General features: G+C 37.3%; 1 protein-coding gene across 4 annotated transcripts in view; it reads left to right on the top strand.

Moving 5' to 3' along the window:
• Nucleotides 1-14407, top strand: part of MTUS1 (microtubule associated scaffold protein 1) — a 168044-nt gene that overhangs the window by 119132 nt on the left and 34505 nt on the right. For all 4 annotated transcript variants that reach the window (XM_041753070.1, XM_041753067.1, XM_041753068.1 and 1 more), the window contains one exon: nt 10533-10747. In XM_041753070.1, the coding sequence (XP_041609004.1) occupies nt 10533-10747 (215 nt within the window). The remainder of the gene's footprint in view (nt 1-10532; nt 10748-14407) is intronic.

The following is a 14407-nucleotide window of genomic DNA, read 5'->3' on the forward strand; positions in this document are numbered from 1 at the left end:
ACAGAATGTGTTGTCGAATCCAGGATGTCATGGTGTCTGTAAATAGGGCCAAGAAAAGGAAGAGTGAATTTGTCAGAGTTCTGAGTGATCTTGCAGGAGGGCAAGCGTGGATGAAGATCTCTGCGTCAGGGAAGGTGCTAATCTTCTAAGAAGTCTATAAGTGGTTTCAGTGACTTGCCAAAATGCTGGCAGTAGTCTCTCTTGCTAAAATTGTCAGCTCTATTTCAGAATTTTGCTTCTGCATATTGGTTCTGATTTTATAATGAGTCTGTGGAAGGAAAAGAATCTTCTCAGTTGAAATCTTACTTACCCCTGGTTTTATTAGAATTCAGTTTTTCTTTGAACCTGGAGATACCTGTACTAGTTATTATTTTAAAAATGCCATTTTGAACCTCAAAGAGTTAATATATGTTTTTATTAAAGTGAAAGCAGTTTACTGCACTTCGAATTCATTTTGCTGAGCTAGTGATATTAAAAACAGTTATTATAGGGGTTTCTGGGTGGTTTAATAAGGTTAAACATCCAACTCTTGATTTCAGCTGGGGTCATGATCTCGGGGTGGTGAGATCTAGCCCTGGGTCATCTTATGTGCTGGGTATGGAGCCTCCTTAAGATTCTCTCCCTCCCCTTCTCCAAAAAAAAAAAAAAAAAAAAAAAAGCAATTATCATAGCAAAGGGAAGGAGTGTAGTACATACATATTGAGGGGCAGAAATATTATTTTTTTATTTTTATCATTTTTTAAAGATTTTATTTATTTATTCATGAGAGAAGCAGAGACATAGGCAGAGGGAGAAGCAGGCTCCATGCAGGGAGCCAAATGTGGGACTCAATCCTGGGTCTCCAGGGTCACGCCCTGGGCTGAAGGCGGTGCTAAACCACTGAGCCACCCAGGGATCCTGAAATATTATTTTTAGAGCGAGAGGAGGAGGAGGAGGAGGAGGAGGAGGAGAGAGAGAGAATGTCAAGCAGACTCCCCACTGAGCAGAGAGCTGAGGCGTGATCTGACCCTGAGATCATGACCTGAGCACTCACCACTGAGCTGCCCAGGAGTTTCAGAGGAGGGACAGAAGTCTAACTGATTGAACAAAATATTCCATTTACTTAAAGCCACACGAAAGAGAAACATTTTGACTAGATGGTAAGAGCCAGGTAGAATATGAATAAATCTGTTTATTAGAATGGAAGTCATTAAATTATGTTTGGCATTCATTTTTGAGACTGTCAAGAACGATTTTTAGCTGCGATTTAAGACAGCTTGACTAAAGTAGATTATTTGTTTCACCTAACTTGTTTGTCTCAGCTAAAATGTTGTCCAGTGGCTCAGCAATGTATCAACATCTCTGCTTATTTTCTTAGCTTCCTCCTCGTGACCGTTGTCTCATGATCTCACAATGCTGCTCTAGGCAGAAAAAAAGATTGGAGGTGGTGCCAAATCACTAAAGCTTAATCTCATTGGTTAATTCTTAGTCACCTGGCTAGTGACCTGCAAGGTAGGCTAGGGAACTGAGTGACTCATCCAGTTTCTAGAGCATGCAGGTGTAAGAGGCATTAGAGCCTCGGTAGAGTACCTGACCCAGAGAGGGTTAAACCCTTAGTTCTCCAAAGCTGATATTGGCTGCTTATAAAAAGGGGAGTATATCATTTAACAAGTCTGATCTTATAACAGACTTAATTTTTTTTCTGTTTTGTGACATGGATGGGTTTTGGTTGTGGTTAGCTATTTTGTCATTATTTCAGTTAGACACTTTGAAGTCACTCTATTTGATTTTGATGTTAAGTGAAGTAGTTTTCAGTGATAAAATAATACGTTGAGAAAGAACGTCTCAACTCGACATATGGCTTTTATATATGTAAAACATGTTAACGATAGGTTAATGTTTTTATTAGTACATTTGTGGTAGGTATTGCCAAGGTGACCCTAAATAAACTTGAATTTCTCTTGTGTTTCTCTCTCACATGGCAAAATGAAGGAGTCAATGAAGCCATTTTAGAAAGCTTCCATTAAAAACGCTATGTATTAGAACTTGTGTGTAAAAAGTTAAAAGATTCAGTCATTTGTAGATTACAGAAGACATCAGAGGGACCAAATTCAAGAATAAAAGGTGAGAGATGTAGCCTTCCACCACTCCTTTGTTACTGTACTGTGAATCCACATTCTTCTTTTGGCTTCCTTGAAAGCAGGCTTGAAGATCTTGCTGGCCTTTTGCCACACTGGCCACTCACGGTGGTGCATGACATTATGCTAAAAACATTTGTCAGTGATCCATACTGAGCTCCTGTAGTTGGGGCAGTCTTAGAGCTACAGCTTTGATATGATGCTAAAATGTACCCTTATGCAGTTAGAGCGGTCTACTTAAGACAGGGATGTGTTAAATCAACTTTCACTCATAACAGGTTATATTTTGATAAATTTTTAGAAGTTAGATGTAACTCACAAGTTTCACATAGCTGAAGTCTTTTACTACACTAAGTTGTGTTTTAATGTAGTAATCTGTTTTCTCACAAACGTGGAAACTACATCATACATTACAGTTTGGAGTTGAATTCAGGATGGGAAGAATAAGCAGTGTTTTTCACCAGGAACTACTGAAGGAGTGTGGCAAGAAAATTTAGTAAATACGTAATTATAACAATTAGAATATTCTGATTGAGTTTTGGTTAACAGAAAATCATCCTATAAATAAAACAATACAGATTATAATACTTTGTGTTAGCTCTAAAGCATGTTTTAGAGCTAAAAACACGAATTGCAAATACACATTATTTATTACGTAAAAAGACATCAGATGTGGCTTTAAATGTTTCCAATGTTGAACATCATTTTTCTGTGGTTGTCTTAGGTGATATGTTGTTATTTTAGCACAAGAGAGTCCTCTTTATAAATACCATTTGTCTGGCTCTTGGAGAAAATTAAGACTAATAGAGCTTTCTTTTGGGTGAGAGACTTGCCCTTTTTCCCTTTGTTCCCTGAGAACAAAGGGACCTGAATTTGAGGCGCTTGTCTTTTCAATTTCTTTTCCTTAACTGGTTAGTATTTTTGAGAATAACCTTCTCTTTTTTCGTTATTTGTGTCATAAAAATTTCTAGTGTTGGTTGTTTTAATTGGCTTTTTCATTTCAACTGTAAGACAGTGTGTACTGTAATACACATCTTTGACCCACTTTGGCACATTTGGGCACATTTTTCCCCCACATTCAGGTCTTATGCCTACATGTGCCTGGGCTCAGTCATGCAGTTTTCCTAGGGTCCCTATTTTGCAACATAGGATTGCAGGAACAGAGATACAGTGGTTACGGATGCTCTCTGTGGCTGCAGAGCACTGACCCACAGGGGATGGCCTCACTGGCACATCAGTGACCTCATGTCAGCTGGCTAGCTCAGCATGTAAAAGTCAGAGAAAAGAACGCATTTAAAAATTCCAAACTGGATACTCCCTCCTATTAGAACATGTATTTCCCAGTAGTTCCCATTTAGTGCTTTGTTTCCATGGGCTATCCCAGGGTAAGCACCCATGACCCAATGTGTAGGAAATGGACTGAAAGAACTTACATAGAGATAGGGGTCCCTTTAAAGGGTTTGGGAGTGCTGGGTCAGGTTAAGGCAGAAAGAAGGGAATTAGTTGTCTGTCCAAGCTGCTAGCAGAGACAGGACCCTCACCAGCCCATTAGTTCATTAGCTACATTTTATTAACCCACACGTAATAGTTTTCAGTGCAGATAGGTGGATACTAAGATAACTGAACAGGAAGATATGAAAACTAAGGAAATATGATTCAGCCAAGATGCTGGGAGGGGGTCTTCATGCATCCCTGTATACCACCACCTCCTTCTCCCCCAGAAGACACCAGGACAGGTCCTCCTACCACCACAAGGTTATCATGGTAGATTTCGAAAAAAAAATATTTGGTGAACAAATGACTAGGTCAATAGGTATACAAAAAAACTAGGCAATGTTGGTTACTAAACAGTGTATAGTTTTGCATTTCATGGAAGCCAAGGCAAACTATTCTTTCAGGGCTTGTCTCTTATTTGACTTTAATATTTGGAAAGTCAGCATGTTCAATAAATGGCTTGTTTGACCTTAAGGTGAATGTGTCTTCAGGAGGTAATAGGTTGGTGCACGTCTTAGTGGTTAAACTTTTCTCAAAAACCTTTTTGTCTTGTCATGGGGGTCTATATGCCTGAATGTTGGAAGCCTAAAAAGAGGGCCTATTTCTCTTTACCCTACTACTTTCTTCAAGACAGTGATAAATACATTCATTAGGCTAGTCTGAAATTTTATTAAATTGAAATTTTGGATTGAAAGGAGCAAAGGTAGCAAACAGTGTTATCCAATTGGCTTTCAAGTAAGCACATGTCTTAAATTCACGACTTTTGTTTTCCTGATGGAGGTTTCAGTTTCATTAGAGTTGGTACCAGGAAGATTGGATCAGACACGATATTCTAACTATCTTGTTGATGGATATCCAGATCTGTGTAGAAGGTAAAATGCAACTTTAAGGGTTTCTAAGTTGATTCTTTGAAATCACATGTCCTGTTAATGGTAAAATAAATGATTTTACATTTTTAAATTCAGCTGCATTATAAAAATGGAAACATGTTAAAAAAGACACAAGGGCAAGTTTGGTTCATATTTTGATTTGCAATAAATCATGATTCCTATAGGATTTAAGCAAAACTGTTCCTTTAGTATTATGAAGTACCCTCTTTATGAGCATTAGGGCTTTGAGCATCGCTGGAGATTTTTGCATCATCTCTGATCTTCAATTGGGCCAGGAGTGAGGAGGGAGGAAAGATGCTCAAACTAGGTCATCAGCTACCATGTATGATTTTATCCTTTGGGAGTACTGTATATGGAGCAGAAGATTGAGGTCACAACTTGATTTTCCAGCTCTAGGTGGAGGGCAGTCTGTTTACAGTTTATTTGCTCTTAAGTTAAATTTTGAAGACATCTACTCTTAGAAGACTAATATGTCAGTGTTTTCTTTCCTCCTTAAATGTAAATCTATTTTGAGTTGTCACATATAACAACAAAATCTGTATTATTTAGATTCCCATCTCTATTCCCCAAGGAAGAAACACGGACTAATTATGTTTTTTTATGGCTAAGTGTTGATGATTAAAGGGCTCAGAATTCAGTTTAACCACCTTTAAAAAATACTTCTTACTTTTGAAAAGGTGATAGGTTTACCCAATGATTAAAGAGTATAAAAAAAATATACTAGAACACCTTGTATCTGTCTGGTTCCTATTCTCTTTTCTGAAAAGGTAAACATTGTCAGTACTTGTATGTGTATTATGTAATAATTTTGTTAGGAATTTATAAGCAGAATAGAAAAGGTACTCTTACATTTTCATTGTCTTTACACAACAGAGCATATTATCTACTTTGCTCTTTACTGTTTTCTCATTTACTGCAGAGTCTGTCCTAGTTCTTCATTACAGTTGTGATATTTCACTATATAAATGTACCATAAATTTGTTTAGCCAGTCCTCTACTTATGGACAGTTGGCTTGTTTCTTGATCTTGTCTTTGCAAACAAGTTTGCAACGTCAATCCTTCAGTTATGTCATTGCACTCCTGTGTAGGATTCACAATAAGATAAGTTCTTGCTGACCAGCTATGAAGTCAACAGTTGATGTTAGAATGTAGTAGAGAAGGCTTATCACAAAGCTTTTAAGTTCTTATGAGTGTATAAAGTTATGCAGACCAACATGATCAGAAGTGTTTTAAATGTTTGAATGCAGTTCTTGGTGGGTAGTGTTGAAAATGGCCTCATGATGCTCAGGTCTGACTATTTCATTACTACCAGAGGCAGACTAGTGTTGCATTCGAGGGGTTGCGTCTGAGGTCTTCATGACTGCATAGGTAAGAGCTGATGCTGATACTAGGGGCTCCCTGACTCTCAAAATGCCAGTTCCCTAACCATGAAGAAAGCCTGAAAGAAAAGGTGGCTATCATGTGGACAGCTGGCTTTTATTGAAGCACAGGTGTCATCGCTCCCCCCTCCTATCCTTAGAGTTAACACCTTAGCACCAGAGCTGCAGGTGAAGCCGGAACCAGGCAAAGCACAAATGAAAAACAGCTAAGCACCAAGAGATGTGTGTGACTGGGTGTAGTCAGACTTGGGCAATTGATGTATTCCAGGCTGTACCTTAACAAAAACTACTCACGTTCATTCTAGAGTGATCTTAGCATTCCTAATACATTGTTGGGTCCTAGAGAATTTTCTACCCTTCCACAGAGTTTATGTGCCCTTGAAACAGTTCACAGTTCCAAAATATTGGAGAATAGGACTTTTATAAGCACAGATGCCACTTTGTTATGAGAAGCTAAAGCAAACAAAATAATAAAGGAAATGTATAGTTGCCAGTCTCACTCATGGACTTAAGCCATCTGAATTCTCAGCAGCAAACTAGGGAATGGTTGATCCTGTTCCACTGACATATTGGAAAAAATTAAGAGTTTGTCTTGGAGAGTAGGGTGGGGTTGTGAAATAGGTGAATAAGGTCAAAAGGTGCAAACTTTCAGTTTTCAAATAAACAGGCCGTGAGTATGTAATATCCAGCATGGGACTAGAGTTGATAATATTCTATTGTATATTTGAAACTTGTTAAGAGAGTAGATATTTAAAGTTCTCATAAGAAAAAAAAGTTGTAACTGTGTCTGGTAAAATGTTAACTAGACTATTAGCATCATCATTTCCCAATATATAGTGAATCATTACATTGCGCATCTGAAACTAATATAATGTTAAATGTCATTTATACCTCAAAAAATGGGGAGAAATTATATTTCAGATGGTAAAAGGGGGGCAATTAATTTAAAAAAGGAAAGAATATGTCTTAGGAATTTGAAGCCACTATGGCTTAAGAAAACCTTTAATGGGGGATCCCTGGGTGGCTCAGCGGTTTAGCACCCGCCTTTGGTCCAGGGCGTGATCCTGGAGTCCCAGGATCGAGTCCCATATCGGGCTTCCGGCATGGAGCCTGCTTCTCCCTCTGCCTGTGTCTCTGTCTCTCTCTGTATCTCTCATGAATAAATAAATATAATCTTAAGAAAAAAAAAAAAAAACCTTAACAAAATTGATCAAATTAAACAAGCTAGTAAAAACCATAATGGTTTCAGAGGCCCGGTATACAGGCGACAAATCCAACTTACGTTTTTTAAACACCTCAAAAACAGTGTGGACAGATTCTTGGCATGATACAGATGTATTATTTTAAAATATACTTTATGTACATTGAGAAACATAGCTAATCTTAAACCAGAGAAAAATAAAGCTATCGTTCTCTTTTTAAAATAATATTAGAAATGGAATTAAGTGTTTAATAAGAAAAAAAGATAAACAATATCAAGTGATTTATCCAAACAATATTACTAGCAAATACTTTAAGTAAATCATAAGAACATACAGTGAAAGAAACTTAGTTTACGAAAAAAACAAACATGATATGTAGCTCTTGCCTAACTTTGGCATAAGAAATTTGAAGGAAGATATAAAATCTGGTGTTACAAAAGGAGTACCTGTATTTTGAACCTGAAGGTGGAAAAAGAATGTTCAATAAACTAATTTAAATGTATCTCCCTATGAAATAACTTACTAGAACATGACCAGTGAAATTCATCTGGAAGTCTCAGTAGGCAAGAATTTTAAAGAATGTTTTCTTCAAAAATGTTAATATAAAATATTTACATCTCAAATTTTATAAATAATTATAACCTAACATTTTTCAAACTCTGATGTGTTAAATTAAAAAAATAATTAGCATAGAAATTCTAGAAAGAGAATCAAACATTGTTAAGGGATTCAAGAAATGATAAAGCAATCTATCAATAAATTAAAGAATATTTCAGTAAATATTGGTAGGACATAGCAATGATATTAGAAGAATGCATTTATATCAATAGGTTACGGGAAATTCTAGATTACCAAAGAGTTAAAGGCTATTTTTTGCTGTTTGTATACAATTATGTAAAACTGTAATAAAAAACAGATGTTTATATGTAGGTTTATTGAAGAGTATCCAAATAACAGGCTTGATATACTAAAATGACATTTTGTTACAATTATAGCATAAATAGTTATTTTTAGTTTTTTTTTAAATTTCTATTTATTTATTTATTTATTTATTTATTTATTTATTTATTTATTTATGATAGTCACAGAGAGAGAGAGAGAGAGGCAGAGACACAGGCAGAGGGAGAAGCAGGCTCCATACACCGGGAGCCCGATGTGGGATTCGATCCCGGGTCTCCAGGATTGCGCCCTGGGCCAAAGGCAGGTGCCAAACCGCTGCTCCACCCAGGGATCCCCTAGTTTTATTTTTTAAATTAGTTTTTAAAGACTTTTATTTATTCATGAGAGACATAGAGAGAGGCAGAGACATAGGCAGAGGGAGAAGCAGGATCTCTGTGGGAAGCCTGATGTAGGACTTGATCCCAGGACCCCTGGATCATGACCTAAGCCAAAGGCAGACTCTCAACCACTGAGCCACCCAGGTGCCCCTATTTTTGGTATTATAGGACATCTCCACCCTATCTCCACTTTCCAAGGTGGGTGGGAACAGTAGAGAATGGGAGGAAGCCTAGCTTCTGACTTTGAACCTGTCCTATGGAGGGCATCCGTGCATGGACAACACCCTTCCCATCCTGGAACCTTGCTTTCCCTGTGGAGAGTTACTGAGTGGATGAAAGAGAGGAAAAGTGAGAACACTCAATGAGCAATAAAACACTATGTAATTATTATATGTTACATGAGAAATAGAACACCTAAGAACATTTTAGGAAATGATTTAAATAAAGGATTACTAATTTCAAGTACTTTGACAAACTGTAAAATATTTAGATTATTTTTCATTAATTAGTTCATTAATATGGGACTTTATAAAGTTCTCCCTTCAGGATTTTAATATTATGACTATGAACTAGGTCACTTTTCTTCATCTGCTTTGGAAGTGGTGGTTAGTGCTAAACAGCCGTTAATGATTACTGAGAAAGACTAATAGGCAAATACTTTCCTCTTCTCTTTAAGTATTTTTAAAACACAATAGATATTTTAGTCATCTTAGAATCATGAGTTATCAAGTATTAACACAAATACGAATTCTTTAACCATAGAAAGTACCATAGAAAATGAGAGCCTCCCCCCATCTCCTATTTTAAAAAGAATATATTGAGTATATTTTGTCACTGGTTCTTGGAGCATAAATACTGAGGATTGTTTATTTTCCTTCAAGAAATTACTGTAGCTTTCCTCCTCTGAAGAATGTTTTTTAAAGAAATCTGATAGATTTCTTTTTTTTTTAAAGATTTTATTTATTCATGAGAGACAGAGACAGAGAGTGAGAGAGGCAGAGACACAGGGAGAGGGAAAAGCAGGCTCCATGTAGGGAGCCTGATGGTGGGACTCAATCCCGGGTCTCCAGGATCACGCCCTGGGCTGAGGGCAGGCACTAAACCGCTAAGCCACTGCGGCTGCCCTCTGAAGAATTATAGAAAATAATTCCTGTCTATAAAATGTTCTTAGGTTTGCTACCACAGAATGTGAATATTGTAGGGAATGCCTCTGAGAACAAGGGAACATTTTTTTTCTCTCTCAGCTTCTTGTATCTTTTATTCAGATTTAGTTTTGTTTTGATTACTTGGCCTACTTATTATTTCAAGAAGCTAAGGAGCTTGTTTTGTGTGTTCCGTTAAAAAATTGTTTGATATTTAAAGTGACTGGGACATTTGGAATAGTTCCAACACTGAACAGTTGTTCATTTAAAGGAGACTAATTCCCAGGACACTGGGGCATAGAAAATGAATAATCAGCACAACATCTTAGTTGGATTTGGAGTATTATTATGAGCTTAAAAAAAATACATAGGCCCTTACTACTACTTGGAGAAGGGAAAAACAGTAAACGTTGTGTTTCATAGAAAACGGAAAAGTATAGTCAAGAGTATAAGTGCTTTTAGCACTTAAGGGGAAAAATGTGAGTAGATTTTTCAATATATGTAATGATTTACTAGAGATTAGGAAATGACTCATCAGCAATATAAATCTTTGTAATAACCTGGCCATCAGCAGGAAAAGATGGGAAGATGTAGAAAATGTGTAGGAAGAGGGAGAGGCATTGAAAGGCCAATCACTTGTGTTTTTCTTTCAGCATATGTGATCAGAATATAGTCAGGGAAATTGTCACAGGGTACTATACCAGTTTACCTAGAAAATTAGAAATTATGATATGAATATTATTTTGCACATAATTTTCATGTTTTTGGATTGCTAAATCTAATTGTTTCATATACCTAATTCTCTGCCCCACGTAAATCTTTTAAAGTCGGAGCTAAAGACATTGTCTGTGTTTATAAGTTCCAAACATCTAGATAGTTGATTAATTCCTGTTCTGATCCATATGCTTTCCTTACGTAAACATAGCTTAAATGTATTTCTGTGGTTTATCTAGTTGTTTTTGAACCCAGATGGTAGTGATTATAAAAATTAAAATCACATATTTTCCTATGTATACTTATTCCCTTTACAGTTGAAAAGGGCAGGCAAAAGAATCCCAGAAGTTTGTGTATCCAGACACAGACATCTCCAGATGTGCTATCCTCTGAAAAAACACTTGAGTTGGCCCAGTATAAAACAAAATGTGAAAACCAAAGTGGATTTATCCTGCATCTCAAGCAGCTTCTTTCCTGTGGCAATATCAAGTTTGAAGCATTAACAGTTGTGATTCAGCACCTACTCTCTGAGGTAAGGATGTCTACCCTCTAAACAGTTTTTCTGATTGAGTTGAGGGGTGTAGGAGGGGGGGCCAGTGTTCATGCTCTTGTGAGTACTGTTCAGTTAATGAATGATAAGACCAGATATAATTCTTGCAATTATGCTTTGTCAACTCACTTGATACCTGAGTCATTCTCTAGAAATTTGGGATCGAAACATTTCTCCCTATTTTTTCTTTTCCAGAATCATTTAGACCAACAATGACATAAGGTAATTGTTACGTACATCTCCAGCCTATATTGGCATTATTTTACAGTTGTCTAACTGTATGTAGCTTTCCATATCACCTTTAATTTAATGCTTTGAAAAACGAGATTTATTTTATTTGTGGGTCAAAGAACACTTCTGAAGTAATCCCCATTATGGGTCTGGGGACCCTTCAGAATTTCCATCTAATTCTAAACTAGTTTCTGGTACAAAAAATGCAAAACAGGTTTTCTTTGCTTACTTATTCTTCTATAACATTCTACAAGGATATTAGTTCAGAGACTGCTTAAAATTCATTGAGAAAACCAAGTTTCTGTGAACATATGCTACTGGCCTAGCAACAAAAACTACAAATATCTAAGGAAAAAAAAAACCCACTGGGATGAGATTGTACTTAAGCTCTTTAGATTTTATTTATTTATTTTTTAATAATAAATTTATTTTTTATTGGTGTTCAATTTGCCAACATACAGAATAACACCCAGTGCTCATCCCATCAAGTGCCCCCCTAAGTGCCTGCCACCCAGTCACCCCCACCCCCCACCCTCCTCCCCTTCCACCACCCCTAGTTCATTTCCCAGAGTTAGGAGTCTCTCATGTTCTGTCTCCCTTTCTGATATTTCCTACCCATTTCTTCTCCCTTCCCCTCTATTCCCTTTCACTATTATTTATATTCCCCAAATGAATGAGACCATATAATGTTTGTCCTTTTCCGATTGACTTATTTCACTCAGCATATTAGAGAGTGTGTGCACTTGAGCTGGGGAAGGGGCAGAGGGAAAGAACCTCAAGCAGACTCCCTGCTGAGCTTAGAGCCCAACCCAGGGCTTGATCTCATAACCCTAAGATTGTACCTGAGCCAAAATCAAGAGTCACACGCTTAACCGACTGAGCTACCAAGGCTCCCTCCCCTCTTTTGATATTTTTCAATCACAGTTTAAAAAGAGGCATATTACATAACATCTCAAGAAGAAAACTGTCCAATTTGCTTGTTCTGTAGTTCAGTTCAACAAATCTATGTTCATTTCCTGCAGAGGCTACTATGATATGGTTGCTGGTCTGGGGCAGGAGAGCCAGGCACTTGCTCTGTGCCTTTGCAAGTTACCAAGCTAATAGTAAGATCAATATTTGATGAACATTTTACAGCTTTGTCCAAAAATATTTTTTTGAGAAGGAGTTGTAAACATTTACCTAGTTTTTAAATTACAGTAGTATATAGTCTTTCTGTTTCTCTTTAATATGTAAGGAAGGAATTGGAAAGCTGGTTTATATAACCAAGTAAGCTAAATTGGAAGCCATGTAATATCAAATGTAGGAAATAATTTGTCTATTTTCTAATAAACCAATTACTTTGTTTTACTATATCTAGCCCAATCAATCCCATGTTCAATGCTCGCTTCGGCAGCACATATACTAAAATTGGAACAATCCCATGTTCAACCCCTTTCTCTCCTTTCCCTCTCACATGAGATGAGTCACCAAGTGCTGTGAGCCCTCATTCCCACAGTGTGGCTCTCCTTCATCCCCTCTTTTCCATTCATACTGATGCCAGCCTTGTTCAGACTCTGGATAACTGTCCACTAGATTATGATAACTTCTTAGTCTTTAGACCTGCATTCTTTTCACTATAATCTACCCCAACCACTGCTAACAGATTTATCTTTCCAAAGCATTCCACTCTACTGATTAAAACCTTCAGTGGTTCTCCATTGTCTACAGCTGACCTGTCCAATATGGAAGCTACTAGCTTTATGAAGCTACCAAGCACTTGAAGTGCAATGAGGCTGAATTAAGATATGCAGATAGGCGTTAAAATACACATAGATTTCAAAGACTGTAGATAAGAGGTGATGTAAGATTCCTTGTGAATAACTTTTCTGTTGATTATATGTTGAAATGGTGATATGTTGGATATTCTGGGTTAAATAAAATATATTAAAATTTAATCTTTTAAACTTTTAAGAAATGTAGCTAGTGGAAATTAAGGTTATATACATGGCTCACATTAGATTTCCTCTGGATGACTCTGGGGTATAACTTGGAATGTAAGTTTCTAATTTGGCACAAGCTGCCCTTGTTAGCCTCACCTCACTGCCTGTCTGCTCCTGCAGTATGATTAGTGAGGTAGAGGAGAAGCAAGAGGAATCTAATATTATTGAATATTTACTAAGTTTTTTTAGGGGGTGTGGGAGGCTATTGGTACTTTTATTTTTGTGTTTTGTTTTGTTTTTAAATGTATTTTATTTAAATTAAATTTGCCAGTATAACACCCAGTGCTCATCTCATCATGTGCCTTCCTTAGGATATTTATTTACTACATCATAGACATTCTTATTAAGTCTTGTCCAAAAACATAAGTTGGAATTTACTAGGAAGAAAATGGAGATGTAGAGCTGTTAAGTAACTTGACTATCAGCAGACAGCTGGTTAGAGGAAGACCAGTACTTGAACTTGGGTCTAGGATACAAGAAACTCAAAATTGCCTATGAACTTCCTGTACATTTTCATTTTTAAAAAAAAGATTTTATTTATTTATTCATGAGAGACACACAGAGAGGCAGAGACATAGGCAGAGGGGGAGAAGCTGACTCCCTGCAAGGAGCCTGATGTGAGACTCGATCCCAGTATCACATCCTGAGCTGAAGACAGATGCTCAATGGCTGAGCCAGCCAGGTGTCCTACTTCCTCGATGTTTTTATCCTTTGTTCATATTCCATTGCTGTGCTATTGCCCTTCTCCCTAATACCTACATATTCAGTGGCATCGCATCACTACCTATGTTTAATTTACATACAATTTCTTATACAAACAAGTAGAAAATGCAAATTAAATAGATCAGGCAAGGAAAGGCCTCTCAGTGAGGAAAGGCCCAGAAGTGACTGTGAGATGAAAGGTGTCTGCTCTTCCTTTGGTTCCTAAATCCCTCACATGGCATGAACCTTCCACAATCCATGTAATCCCAGTGTTTCATAATACTTTTTCCCCCCACACAACCTGGCCCCCAAATACAAACCAAACACTTTATCAGATGCTCAGTTAGAGAAGGAGTAGATCAAACACTAGAAGAAAAACCTCGCTTGGTTGGACATACTGAGAGATGTCTTGTCAGTCCACAACAGGGCAAACTCTTAATGAGTTTCTGGGAGACTTCAACTGTATGTGAATTTCATCTTGCATCTGATTTAGGTTTTAATGCCCATATAATTGTAACTCCACTCCATTTCTTAAAATCAAAAACTCTCTTTTAGGGGTACCTGGGTACCTTACTTGGTTGAGCGTCTGGCTCTTGGTTTCAGCTCAGTTTTGATCTCACAGCCATGGATGCATCTGGCTCCAGGCTTAGCAGAGTCTGCTTGAAGATTCTCTCCCTCTGCCCCTCCCCTCACTTGCACACATGAATGCACGTGCACACTCTCTCACAGT

The sequence above is a fragment of the Vulpes lagopus genome, chromosome 4, assembly GCF_018345385.1.
Source record: "Vulpes lagopus strain Blue_001 chromosome 4, ASM1834538v1, whole genome shotgun sequence".
Taxonomy (NCBI): domain Eukaryota; kingdom Metazoa; phylum Chordata; class Mammalia; order Carnivora; family Canidae; genus Vulpes; species Vulpes lagopus.